Source organism: Sturnira hondurensis, unplaced genomic scaffold (assembly GCF_014824575.4).
Source record: "Sturnira hondurensis isolate 20B ecotype Veracruz unplaced genomic scaffold, ASM1482457v3 Scaffold0005279, whole genome shotgun sequence".
In the NCBI taxonomy this organism is placed as follows: Eukaryota; Metazoa; Chordata; class Mammalia; order Chiroptera; family Phyllostomidae; genus Sturnira; species Sturnira hondurensis.
In genome coordinates this window covers 15,607,101-15,621,280 of record NW_028077910.1, presented here as the reverse complement: position 1 = coordinate 15,621,280, position 14,180 = coordinate 15,607,101, and the positions used below count along the sequence as shown (strand labels likewise).

At 35.0% G+C, this 14,180-nt stretch overlaps 1 protein-coding gene across 3 annotated transcripts in view; it reads left to right on the top strand.

The window, feature by feature from the left end:
• RSRC1 (arginine and serine rich coiled-coil 1) overlaps window positions 1-14,180 on the top strand; it is a 322,201-nt gene that overhangs the window by 158,489 nt on the left and 149,532 nt on the right. For all 3 annotated transcript variants that reach the window (XM_037046661.1, XM_037046660.1, XM_037046662.1), the window contains one exon: window positions 5,399-5,435. In XM_037046661.1, coding sequence (XP_036902556.1) covers window positions 5,399-5,435 — 37 coding nt within the window. The remainder of the gene's footprint in view (window positions 1-5,398; window positions 5,436-14,180) is intronic.

Here is a 14,180-nt window from a genome sequence, read left to right as displayed (position 1 = left end):
AGTGACAAGACAGGGATGTCATCTATTACCACTTTTATTCAACATAGTACTAGAAGTCCTCGCCACAGCAGTCAGACAAGACAGAGAAGTAAAAGGCACCCAAAGTGGAAAGGAAGAGGCAGAACTGTCATCATTTGAGATGACATGATATATGTAGAGTGCCCTAAAGTTGCCACCAAAAATACTGCAACTGATACGTGAATTCGGTAAATTAGTAGGATACAAAATAAATGTCCAGAAATTCGTTCCATTTTTATACGTCAACAATGAACTATCAGAAGGGAGGACTAGGAAAACAATGTCATTTACAAGTGTATCAAAAAAAAATACCTAGAAATAAATTTAACAAAGGATGTAAAGAAACTGAAGAAATACAAAGAAGTGGAAGCACTTCATGTTCATAGGTAGGAAGAATTATCATTAAAATATTCATACTACCTAACACCATCTTGAGATTTGGCACAGTTCCTCTGAAGATAGGAATGGCATATTTCACTGAACTAGAACAGATGTTCCACAAATTTATGTGTAACCACAAAAGTCTTCAAATAGCCACAGCAATCTTGAGAAAAAAGAGCAAAGCTGGAGGAATGACACTACCTGAAATCAAACTGTACTGTAAGGCCATGGCAATTGAACACAACATGGTACTGGCATAAAAACAGACGTATAGATCAGTGAAACAGAAGGGAGAACACTGAAATAAACCCACACCTTTATGGTCAATTAACATTTGACAAAGGAGGCAAGAACATACAATGAGGTAAAGACAGTCTATTCAGTAGTGAAAGTAGACCACCAGTTCACACCATCCACAAGAATTAAAGACTTTAATGTTAAATTGTTAACCATGAAAATCCTATAAGAAAACATAGGCAGTAAAATCTCAGACATTTCTCTTAGCAGTGTTTCCTTTTTTTTCTGATATAGATTTTTTGGGCAAGGGAAACAAAAGAAAAAGAAACAAATGGGGCAGCATCAAAATAAAAAGGTTTTGCACAGCAAAGGAAACCATCAACAAATTGAAAAGACACTCTACTGTATGGGAGAACATATTTATCCATGATACATCCAGTAAGGGGTTAATATCCAAAATTTATAAAGAACTTACAAAACTGAACAGGAATAAAATCTAATTACAAACTGGGCAAAGAACCTGAGTAGACACTTCTTTGAAGAGAACATACAGAAGTCTAACACATATGAAAAGGTGCTCAACATCACTAATCATCAGAGAAAGGCATAGTGAAACCACAATGAGTTTTTACTTCATACTTGTCAGAATGGCTATCATCAATAAATCAGCCAAGTGCTGGTGAGGGTGTGGAGAAAAGAGAGAGTGCAGACTGGCACAGCCTTCTGGGAAGCGGTACAGAGTTACCTCAAAAAATAAAAATGGAACTGCTTTATGATCCACTGATTCCCCTTCTGGGAATATATTCAAAGAAACCAGAAATAGTTGTTCAAAAGGGTATAGCCAAGATTTGATAGCAGCCCAGTTGCCCATTAGTAGGTGAGTAGATACAAAAGCTATGGTAAGTTTATGCAATGGAATACTACTTGGCCATAAAAAGAAGGAAATCTTACCTTTTACAACAGCATGGATGGACCTGGAGACTATTATGCTAAATGAAATAAGCCACTTAGAAAAAAACAAATACCATACAATTTCACTTGCATGTGGAATCTAATAAACAAATTGAACTAACAAGCGAAAAAGAAACAGACGCATAGATACAGAGAACAAACTAACAGCTTTCAGAGGGGAATGGGTAGAGTAGGACAGCTGGGTGAAAAAGATGAAGGAATTAAGCAAAAACAAAAAAAAAAAAAGGAAAGTGAAAGAAACAACTCATAGACACTGGCAACTGTATGGTGAGTACCAGCAGGAAAGAGAAGGGTCAGGGGAGGTAGGAGAAGGTTAAAGGAGGGCTGGATGGAGATGGCAGGAGACTTGGCTTCAGGTAGTAAAACACACAGTACAGTATACAGATGATGTGTATAGAACTATACACCTGAAACCTATATAATTATACTAACCAGTATCACCCCAATAAATTCAATAAAATTTAAAAATACAAAGAAAAGTAAAACAACTGCCCATCACACACATACACAGCTCCTAATACTTCTGTCCCAAACAACCACTCACTGTCGCATTTGCCTTGCTTTTCCTGCGGTGTGGAGATAGAGGGGGGCTGTGCAGGGCCACCCAGAGACCTGAGCTGGTTGCCACCGACTTTCAAAGCTTGTTCTGTGACAGTTAGATGTCGGACCCTTCTTAGGTGAATTCATACTTTGATAGGCACCCTGTAAGGTGCCAGGATATAAACATTCAAAAGATGTAATCTGTGTTCTTGGATAGCTATCATTTTGGTGGTGTCAGTGGGGAAGTAAACAGGTATTTATAATAAAGTGTGATAAAGTCTGTGGATGGGAACACAGTGGAAGAGCTCACTACTTCATTACTGAGTAAGAGAGAAGGTTCCCCCAGTGGCAGTATGGTCTAAGTTAAGTCCTGAAGGATTTTTTGTTGTTTAAACTAGATCAGTAGAATTAGAGACTGGGAGAAAAGGGGCATTTCTGATGGAAAGATTAATTGGTTCAGTAGTGGGAGGAACCAGGTTAGTAATTTTTTGTGGCTGTTGCCATCACTTCCCATGTGATAAAGCTTTGGAAAGATAGCAGAAGGAATGAGTAAACAGGAGAATAGTAGAAAGGATATCACTGACTTTAAGAAGGGAATTGTTATGATCAAGCTTATATTTTAGAACAGTTTTTCTGTATTGTACAGTATGAATTGAGGTGGAGCAAGACAGGAGTGATTTTTAAGCATTAGGATGCTCTGTAGTAATGTGGGAGAAAAAAGGTGAGGCCCGTGATCTCTTATAATAATCTAGAAAATTAATAAGAGTACTAGATGGGAGAGAAAAGAAAAGGACTAAAACAGCTAGTGCTGGTGGAGATAAGAGTGACTAAATATAAATGACAACTAAGGATGTTGGGTAGTCAAGTCCTTGTGGTTGAGTGTCTTTGTTCACCCAGAGAGGGAGAGGGCTGTGTTAGGGATGATGCCTCATTTTCTTTTAGGCATACTGTTCTAAAAGCGTATTTCCTAAATGGCACTTACTTTAAAGAATCACGGCAATGTAATACCCTAGTCAATCGCTCCTTTCTCCTTCCCCTCCCCCATTTTAGGAATAGTTTTTTTATCCTTGATTCCAAAATGCCGACAGCCCAAAGAATGAAGAGATTTTCCCTAACATTGTGACAGACTCAGTTGACAGCAAAACCAACCCTAAAATGAAATTGCTTAGAGACTTTGTCCCACTTTGTGAGGACGTTCATATGTTTCTTTTAGAATTATTAATGTGTGTGATGGGATGCTGCTTCAAGCCACGCTGTCAGTGTTATATGACATATTATACCAAAATATTCTGATGAAACATGTCTAGCCCCATGGCTTCACATAATTAATTATGGACTTGCACTTTGAATCTGAACATTTTTTGTTTTTTTATACTGCCGTATGAATTTCTAATAAGAATCATTATGTGACGGTGCAATAGAGCAAACTCTGAGATAGATCATCAAGTGAAGCCACAAAACACTGTGTGTAGGATGCTTACTTCGGTGTGGGTTTTAAAAAACAGGAGACAAATACATCCCCACATGCACATACACACATCTGTACACAGAAGTAGACTATCTTTAGAAGGACAAAGAGCTAATATCAGTGATTGAGAACTGGGAGTCAGTGACAGGAGGAAGAATTAATGTGTGTGTGTGTGTGTGTGTGTGTGTGTGTATATATATATATATATATATATATATATATATATAGTGCCATCAAATGCTTCACTATATACATTGTTCTTTTTGTTTACATTTCAGATTACACAAATAATCATATAAGAATGTCCTTGTAAAAACATAAAGATCCATTTGCCTTCCAGATTCAATAAATCCACTAAGTTTGTAATAGTAAAGTTCAAACTAATTATTTATGTAGCAATTAGCTTTTCCTGACACCTTGTTGTAATGTATTCCTGTCATTTGTCATTAAGACTGCATCCAGAGAATGAGTTTCAGAAATTCTTACACTTTTAAACATTGAGTACACATAGTATTGCTAAGATTGCCAGATGCAGAAAGAGAAGAGAATGGCTAAAATGGGTACTTTGCCTAATCAGTACACTTTGGAATTTGTTTCCAGTGTGTCACTCTGGGCAGTGAGAGCAGAAGTTGGAAGCCATGAGTTTAGTTTCCAGGCAGTGGATTTGAAGGGAAAAAAAGATAGGGAGATTTGGAAAGATTGTATAGCAAGACAAATGAAACACAGAAGTATATTTTTAGCAAAGAAACTTGAAGACAGAAATAAAGAGAAAAGAAATAAAAGGCCCTTCAGTGAAAGAAAGAGGTGTGAGGAAAAAATTAAAACATCGTGAATGCAATACTGTTTTGGGTTGTTTACGCTTCCATTTTTTTTCTGCAATATGGTAGAAGTATAATTTCATGTTTTAAAAAATCAGCCTTGGTATTCATGATGGAATTAAAAATAACTGCTTGATCAAAGTGAGAAAAATCAAAGTCCATCTATCACTAATAAATTAGTATAGACTAAAATCAGTAAAAAAAACTGCAATTATTTGCCACATTTTGCCAAATATATATTTAAATTATCTTTGCTACTTGCATGTGTATTTATATTTTTAATTCCATCAGTAGTGTTTTGTTTACAATGAAGAACAAGATATTAAATGCTTAAAATATATTTGATGTTTTTGTTTTCTTTGGTGATAGTTTGTTTCTTTAGTGTTATAAGTCTTAGGTCCTGATTTGTAGTATGTACTAAATAAAATTAATTTTAAGAAAAATTTATTAAAATTTAGTTGTTTAGCTATGAAATTATGAACATATTGTTTATGTGCATATTCCTTATATAAAAAATACAACCACTGATGAATGGATATTTGATAAAGCAAATACAATAAACGGTCAATTGTAGAATCTAGATGGCGGATAGAATCTGTATGTTTGAACCTTTTCAAAATAATGTTGGAAAAAACAAACTAATGAAAAAGCTAATGTGAAGTAAACAGATACAGTAATAGTAAAGTAATAGTGTACTTGACTTCGGTTTCTTGTGTACTGACTTTGAAAAGTCTGAAATGTTCTTTATTACTGGAATACCAATCTAATAGTAATACTAGTAAATATAAGTAAATTAACTGTTCCTTTTTGATGGAAATTGTTTTGTTCTTAAAAAGAGTGTTATTTGAACATTAGTAAAGATACATGAAAAAATTCTAAGGGTTTGTAAAACAGTTTTGAGGTAAAAAGATTAGAGTAGACAAAGGTTTAGCAACTATTTAAAACTTTTATTCTTCTATTTTAGGGAATCTGGAAACATCAAAGCTGGATTAGAACATCTGGTAAGTTCTAATTTTCTCTTGAACATTTGCATCATCTTTGATATCTGCATTCTAAATGAACACTTTTGAATGAGCTTTGAATACCTTGTATTGAGAAAGTCAACCATTTCCCAAAGGGTCAGCTTACTGTTATTATGTGATGGCACTTACATTTTCATTTATCCTATCATTTCAAGGGAATTTAAATTTTTTTAAATTACTTTTTTTTTTTGATGTAGAGATGAAATAAAATGGATGACAATCCTTGGATTGATGATTGCTTTAATTATAAAAAAATGTTTGGTGTAGAGTTTTTGGCGTATCTTGATCTGACAAAAACAAGCTTGTGTTTTAAGAAAAACACAAATATTGCATGCATAAATATGGTATGTTTTAGCAATTTAATGGCTTTGAAAGAAGTGCACAGCTTTGTTTTTCCTAATGTCTTTGCTTTATGAATAATTCATTGATTGAAACTACATTCAGTTTAGAATACAAAATAATTGAGATGCAAAATTTTTGGTTTAAGTAAACATTTTTAAAGCATAAGTGAAATTCAAACTGACATAACATTAAAATCTGTCCATTGATCAAAATATTAGAAAAAACTGTTCTGTTATAACAGGTCCAAAATTTATTGAACTTACCACACTGAGTGTTCATTACAACATTAAGTAGTTCATTTAAACAGAGCATTATAAAGTCATGCTCTGGTTTCTGGTCAAATCCAAATGTTGAATAATTAATAAGAGAGATTCTTTTGTAAATACACTCTAAGTACTTTTTTAATGCAATACCTCATTCGTATATCATATTGTAGCTTTGTTAACTATTAATGTGCTTTTGTTCTTCTCCCACAAAAGCACAGTAGTAGCAAGAGGCAGCCTCATTTTGACTTATTATTATAGTAAGGTTCTAAGGGATTTTTGGTTTTCCTTTTACTAGCTAAAGGAAACCGAGGAAACTTATACTTTAAAATATGATCCTAAAAATTAAAGATAATTATTTAAAAGCAAGATATAATAATCTAGCTATAAAATGAAAACTATACATCAGTCCAGATTAGAAGTAAATGAATAACATTGTTATTCTCGTTATTAAAAATTGTACCCTGAATCCCCGTTAATCACTTCATAGTGGCACATGTATATAGGACATGACAGAAGTATAAAAGAGCTTAAGACAGCAAATTTCAGTATCAATCGGGGTTTTATAACAAGGAACAACACCTACCATAGTGTCAAAATGAGCTGCCTTTTATAGTTCTCTTGTAAATTATTTATTAAAAAGACTTTATACTTACTTGGTTCCTATTTTCAGTAAATAATAATGAGTTATATTTTTAAATTTTCATATTCTTATGCTCACTAGTATGATCTCATGTTCAGTGACTGTTCTGTGTGTTTATACTCTACTTGTAATCTTAGGCAGCACTGGTTCTCTAACCGGGCCGTGGGCTGCCAGGAAGGCTCCTCCAAGCGGGAGGCACCCAGACTTCCTCCGCCCACTTGAAGCAGAGCAGTTCACTTCTAGTTATTGTGTCAGTTTTTCAACTTTTAAAATAAGATTTGATCTGAAGAAAGAGTTCTTCAACTAAAAATATTTAAAAACCGCTTGGTGAAGCTTAGCCATTTATTAAAGTCAAGAGTAGTTGTTAGTTATTCTTTCCTATTCTTGAACCTCAGTTATATTTCATTTTTGTCTGTGTCATATACATCAGATATATTTCAAGTACATTCATTTTAGGGGTGAGAGAGTCTACATAACAGGTAGTGGGAAGTAGATGGTTTTAATATATTTTATCTAAGTTGTCCAAAGACTAACTTACCATTGTAAAATTGTCTCAACTCTGAACTGTTAACAATAATATGATTACATGATTATATCACATAATACCACACACATATATGCATACATATAAGTTGCTTCGTGTACTGTAGTAATATTCAGGAAAGTCAGTGATATTCGTCACAACAACCTGAGAAGGGAGTGAACTCACGCGTTTACCAGTTGAGCGTTCGTGAACCTGTCTAGCGGCTGTGGGCTCCTTAGGCTCCTGACTCGCCGCTTCTGACTGAGCAGACACTTGCTGCCCTGGCCATCTGCGTTGATGGCCCTTCTTTGAATTGTCTGTGTTGCCAGCGACAATTAGAAGTACAACTTCTAGTAGGTTGATTTTATAAAACATGTCATATAAACCTCGTATGAGATAAGCATTCCACACACTGAAATAATTTCTTCTTTATGTAGCCTTTGCTTTCTCACATTTATTTTGTTCTGTCATTCCTTTATTTCTATGTTGCCAGTTTTCCTTGGGAACCGTCTAGCATGTTGTTCTTAGCTCAATAGACTTATAATACACTGCCCAGTACCATTTTATTTTTGTTTCCAAAAACTTGTCTCCTACCCATAAAGCCTATGTCTGTTTGAAGTTCTAGGCAGAGCTAGTGAAGTTTGGTGCTGCGTCATCACTGATGATTTGTGCCTGATAATTGCAAACTGGAGATCTTCCACCTCTTCTGCTCCCCCTTCTTAGCAAGCAGCATTCTACTGAGGAAGAGCCTATCCTTCTTTCTTATTTGATTTGTATTGTGAGCAAGGACTAGTGGCTTTTTATTTTACTAAATAAGTTATCATTAATTATTTTCTGTGTTATTTTGATGCTCAAGTTGTCCCCGATTTGTCTGGGAAGTTTGCTTTCAGGATGGCTGCTGGATCCTTTAGACATACCCCATCTTCTTTTTTTTTTCAGTGCTCCTTAAACTCTGGCACAACAATATAATCCAGGCTCTAAACCTCCCCTGTCCCACTCCTGGAATCAGGCATTTCTTTAAATTACCATTTCATTTAGAGGAAAATGGTATTTGCAAGTCAAGACCTGACATGTGATATGCTCTTTGTCTCTGGGATTTTATTCCTTCTAGGACCTTTCAGTGTTAGATTAGATAAATAGGTGGATAAGTAGGTATTTTTAAGAAATTATGAGTTTTAACAATGCTTTCCATTTCAATCCAAACCACAAAATTCATCCTTGCCCCCCCCCATTTCATATCTGTAGTTCTCTTCATTCAAAGTGAGAACCCTAACTCTTAACAACATTTACCCATTTGCTCAGTCATGTAATTCACATAAAACACCTGGTTTCAAAATTGGTACAACCTTACCTCTAAAAAAATTAATTTAATAAAAAGAGTTCAAGATTCAATTGAGTTCTTTTTCTCCTAGGGTGTAGTTAGGTTATGCATATGAAATACAGTTGCATTTATTGGTTTCTGTTTGCATTGAGTTTTAGGTGATTTTGTTTCTATTCTTGTTGATTTAGTTATATATTTGAATATCTGTACTTGAACATGCTTCTAAAAGTCCAAGTATTATATACAATGATCCTCTGAGAGAGGTAGCATTCCCTTTCTTTCTAGCTCCTATACTCCTTGTAGGCAGCTAACTTTAAACATTATATCCTGGGACTTACTCCATAATTACTGTGTGTATCATATTTACTGTTTCTTTCTGTATTGGGCTGTATCTTCTTTATTATGAGTATGAAATTAAGTCTATTTGCATGCCTGCCACACTTTCATAGACATTGGCAGAAGACACAAGACTCTTGGGCCAGAGACGAAGTGCTTTATTATTAATAATATAAAAGGTAGCACATGTGTCATGGTTGTATAGGTTCCCCTTGACTCCCAAGTCCCATGGGGTGATGCTGCATACCTAGTAGTGTTGTCATAGCTGAACAACTCCAAGTTTAAGAGTTCTTTAAGGACCTTATAGAACATCTGCCCAAACTTTGCCCAAGAGTAAGACCATTGATGTTTATTATCCTCATTATGTAATAAAACTGCCTTCTGCTCCATGGGCAGGTTCTATTTCTGTCTTTCAAGACTGTACAGAACATCCTTTGAAAGGTAGTTCTGAACAAAGGCTGATGGCTTATGTGAGATGTATAGAAGATTAGGGAGAATTGTGACTGAAGTTACTATTATTAAATTTTTGAAGGGTTGTTTTTTTCCCTGGTGGTTACATTTGTATTTATGTTTTATAATTCTTTTAATCCCCCTATTTCTACTTGACCTTTTAAATAGCATCCTCGACTCTCATTTGTTACCTTTAAGCCAATGCTTCTATGCACTTTCCCTTATTCCTTTTCCTCATTTTTCCTCTTTCTGTATTCTTGCCGCTTTGTTAGAATAGGCATATACATACTGTTTTTGCACCCATGCTGTGTCACCGTGTTTTAGAGTAAATTCTAAAATTAATCTTACTAAATATTCACACCAGTTTGTTTGCTGATGTTTACCCACTTACTTACTGTTTACTTAAAACTCACCCCCTAATATATTCCTCAGGAGGCACTCCTGGGTACAGTATTCCCTGAGATCTTGCCCATTGCAAGCTGTTTTTCTATGGTCTTGTCACTTGAATGACAGGTTGACTAGACATGAAATCCTTGGCATACGGTTTCTTTATTGACTTTCTTAAAAATATTCTGCTTGTATCTCTGGTATCAGCCTTATTTTCTTATCCTTATAGAGAATTTGTTACTTTTCTTTACTTAAAGGCATTGCCATTTTTTATTGTCCTTTTATTTTTAAACTAGGCTAATTTTCAAAGCTGGTTGTTTCTGACTAATTTGGCTGGGCTTTCTCATATGTAGACTTAAGTTTTCTCATTTCCAGAAATAATTTTCATGGATTATGGTATTAAATATTAGTTATGTTCTTTTTGTTCCTTCAGGGACTCCAGTTATTTACATATACATATTCTATATAATTACACATATAAAGCCTTTTTTCTCATCTTTTTCAGTGGCTTTCTCTCTTATTCTTTTACTACTTTGTTTTCATTCTGTCAGTTGTTTTCCTGGTTTTCACTATTTCTTTTTTATTTTCATTCAAATTTATTTTTCCTTGGACACCTTATAATTTATTATTCATTTTTGAAACATTTTTTCTTCCATTTGTTTTTACTTTTTGAATAGCTGATTCTAGGTTTTCTTTTTGTTATTTGTTGAAATGAGTTGTGTCCTTTGTAGCTGCTTTTGGGGAGAGAATTTTTGTCTATTGAAATTTTTTGATTTGCACTTTTTTTTTACTTCTTATAGTGACTTTATATGGGGTAATTTGATCTCTTTCTCTCTCTCCCTCATCTTTTTCTCCCTCCCTCCCTTCTGCCTCCATTCCTCCCTTCCTTCCTTTTTTAAAACCATAGGCATTTTTTAGACGGGGTTTCTAGTTCAAGGGTGCCCTCTTCTGTCTGCACTATAGAGAAGTGCAGTTTCTTCAATGGATGATGGTGAAGGCAGGAACAAAGGGGCCGGCATGTCTTGTTTCTCTTTAGTTTGTTTTCTTTTTCCTTCTTTCTTACTATTACCATCTATTGTATTTATCTGATTTTCTTTCAGAAGTAATGCTTCCTGAGGCTCCTACTTCTGGTCCCATTCGCTGCCAAACTTCTTCCCTCTAGCTGGTGCAGTAATAACACCAGTGAGAAACATGTGTTCACTGTTTTGGCATTTAGTGTTGTAGTAATTTGTTTTCTGGGGATGATTTTGGTTGAGCTTCCAGTTATGTGTTAAACTTAGAACTGCTATCAGAGGTGAGGAGGAGATCTATGTAAATTTTTACCTCAAAAGAAAAATCCATAATGGAGAATTGTTGGAAATCAATATGGACTAGACCTTGAATTTGAAGGTTATCCTGTAGGAACTCTGCAGGAATCTTCAGCAAATTAAACATAAAACATATTAAAAAGCTTAGTACCCATGTCTATCTGAAGACTTAGAGAAAATGAGTAAAAACACTGCTTACAACATCATACTTAGATTTTATAATGAGCTTAAGGAAATAATGCTTTATATTTGATGATGAATCACACATACATCAGACTTTGGATATGACCCCAGTATATGTCTGTTACCACAGAAAGGTTGAAAAAGTAGAGGTAGGTGCTTATTAGATGATGATGTTGCTCCTCTCCTGACTTTTTAAAAAATAAGGATGCTCTAAAAGTATGGAAAATTGACTTTAAGATCTCTTGTGTTATATGAAAGGGAGCTGACTCCATATTTTTCTACCATCTTATGTTTTAAAATTCTGGATAATGTAATGGATAGGAGCACTGACTGAACTACTGGATAGGGATTAAAATGTTTACATTTTCAAGTGTTTTTAATGTAGTTAAGAGTGGTAACATTAATATGCATTTTCATTTTTGAAATTATGAAAACATACAGGAGCTAGATAGAGCCTTGCCACTTGATTACAGCACAGCCCTGACTGTTGGCAGTCTGTAATAATACTGTTCTCTCCCCTTGGGAGAGGGATTGGGATGAGAATATATCAGATTAACCTATATGACATATCGTCACTTTTAGGTCAGAATAGTTTGTGAATTGTTTCTGGCTTCCAAGAAAGACTGCTGTGCCAGGTCTCCTTTAGCAGTGAGTGAGGAGACTTATTCTGATCAGTGTGGTGTTTCTAAAGCTTCTCTTGTTCTCTTTTCTGAAAAGTCAAGTAATTGGAGGTTGGTTGGAATTTGAGGGGCGTGGTGATGTAGGTCAGTGCTCCTTTATCTTCAGAGTGAATGTAAGGAGCCTGAGGATATTGTTTATACACGCATTCTGGTTATCTGGGTCTGTGGTGGGGCTTGAGTTTCTGCATTTAGCAAGCTTTCATGTGAGGTTAATGCTGCTGGTCCAGCGACCACCAGGAAGAAAAGTACATCAAAAGGCATTGACTTGAGCAACAAGTGTCCAATGAGCTTCTGATGAAAAATCTGAATGGTTCCCTCCCATATTAGTTGAGTGTGATTCTGTAACCTATGCATAATTTGTTGGGCATTTATAAACCCAGAGAGGGGGACACTCGACAGGTTTGTACAGGGGCAAAAAGTTCATCACCTTAGTCTAGAAGAGTAACGGGACAATTATTTTCTTTATTTTGGTTGCAGATGTTAAGTTGTATATTCATTAGTTGAGGCTGGGCTTGAGGACCAATAATACATCATTTAGCTGTAGGTGTGAAATTAAATAATTGATGATAAATCTTTTAGTAAAAAGGATTACAAGTGTATGCAACTTTAAGTGGGATTTGCTTTCTATTAATAGCTGAATAACCAAAGAACTCTGGAGCCATACCTGTGGGTTTTTTCTCCCCACAGAAGTCTTATTTATGTTCCTTATATTGTATAACATTTGAGAGTGATGACCCACTTGTCCTTGTGGTTGGGCAGCAGAGTCTGACCATTTTAAGTGTTGAAAAGCAACTGTCATTAATAGCTTGTTTAGCCCATCAGTGGTTTGTAGAATATAGTTGCTGCTTGCCAGGAACGTAGGCAGGCCCATTGCTTACATGCTCATCAGTAACACTACGTACAGGTTTTAATAAAAGCCCTTTCCTCTTTGTTTTAGGTTATTTTGCATAGAACTTGCAAATAAAAGTGTTGCATTTCATTTTACAGACTAATGATTTTATTTAACATGAGCATAAGCACAGTTAACATATTATTGTCATACTTTTGAGGATTCGGTTAACATAACATGAACTATAAAATGCAAACGGAGGTTATGAACTCTATTCTAAAGTCACTTGTCTTTTATCTGTTGCATTTTTAAACACCTGTTTTACTTTAGTATATCCCCACTGTATTCACAAAAAGTGTTCCTGACATTTGTCCAAATGAGTTAGAGATTATAATTATCTCAAAATATACTGACATTACTTATATACTGTATATATTTATTAAACATTGATGAAAATGTTTATTACCTCATATACTATTTAAGGGTTTCAACATAATAGATCTATCTCCTCCCAACATTTTAATTAATTTTTCTCTTCTAAGCCAGTATACATTTGGGGTTTAGGGTGAATGTGCACATTAAAACAAACACTTTTCTCGAACCATGATCATGAGGTAAAACAGCATGAAGTTTTTCTTTTTTTCTGGAAGATCAGTTCCATAAATCTTTTTCTGTTTTAACAAATGAGTTCATCCTATATATGTGTGCAAAGTAGAATAGCTTTCATGTGGATTAAATGTTAATGTCATATTGCTGTCCTACTTTCTGAGGCAGTTTTCAGCTGTTCAGGCTGGGACCAGCTCACGTTCCAGCTCACGTTCCAATCAACATAGTGTGATTGTCAGCGATCCATTTCTTTGACATGTTCTGGTCAGTTACAAGTTTACTAACAATTGCTTCTGTAGTGAATGATTAATAAATATTACCCAGTCATCCAAACGGCATGAATTTGGGCCCCCTTTTCTACTTCCCTCCATTTTCTCTCTTCCAAACAAAGCTGTTTGTCACCTTTTTAAAGACATAGTGATGTTGAAAGCAAATGGTGGCCAGTTAGCTTAAAAAAACCCACAATAAACAAATAACAAGATGTCATGCAATTTTCATGATACCACTGATAGTCTCAGATTTATATTTAATCTAGATAAAATTTATGTTCTGACTCTTATACCCATGTGCTTATTAAAGCTTTATAAAACTAAGTATTCTAAGACCATTAAATAACCTCCATCCATTACTCAGGCATCTGAAAGGCAAACCTTCTTTAAACCACTAGAGTAACAATATTGTGTTTGTGTTATAGTTCAGGACACTATAAGTTCTGCTTCATTGCAGGGAGTCCCGCAGACACATGGCAGTTATTTCGTGGCTTTCTCAGGATCTAACATCCGTAACTGCAGACAGAGAACTAGCAGCAGACAGAGCTCACAGGGTGCTCTGTTTCTCTAGGCAAAGCATTAAGA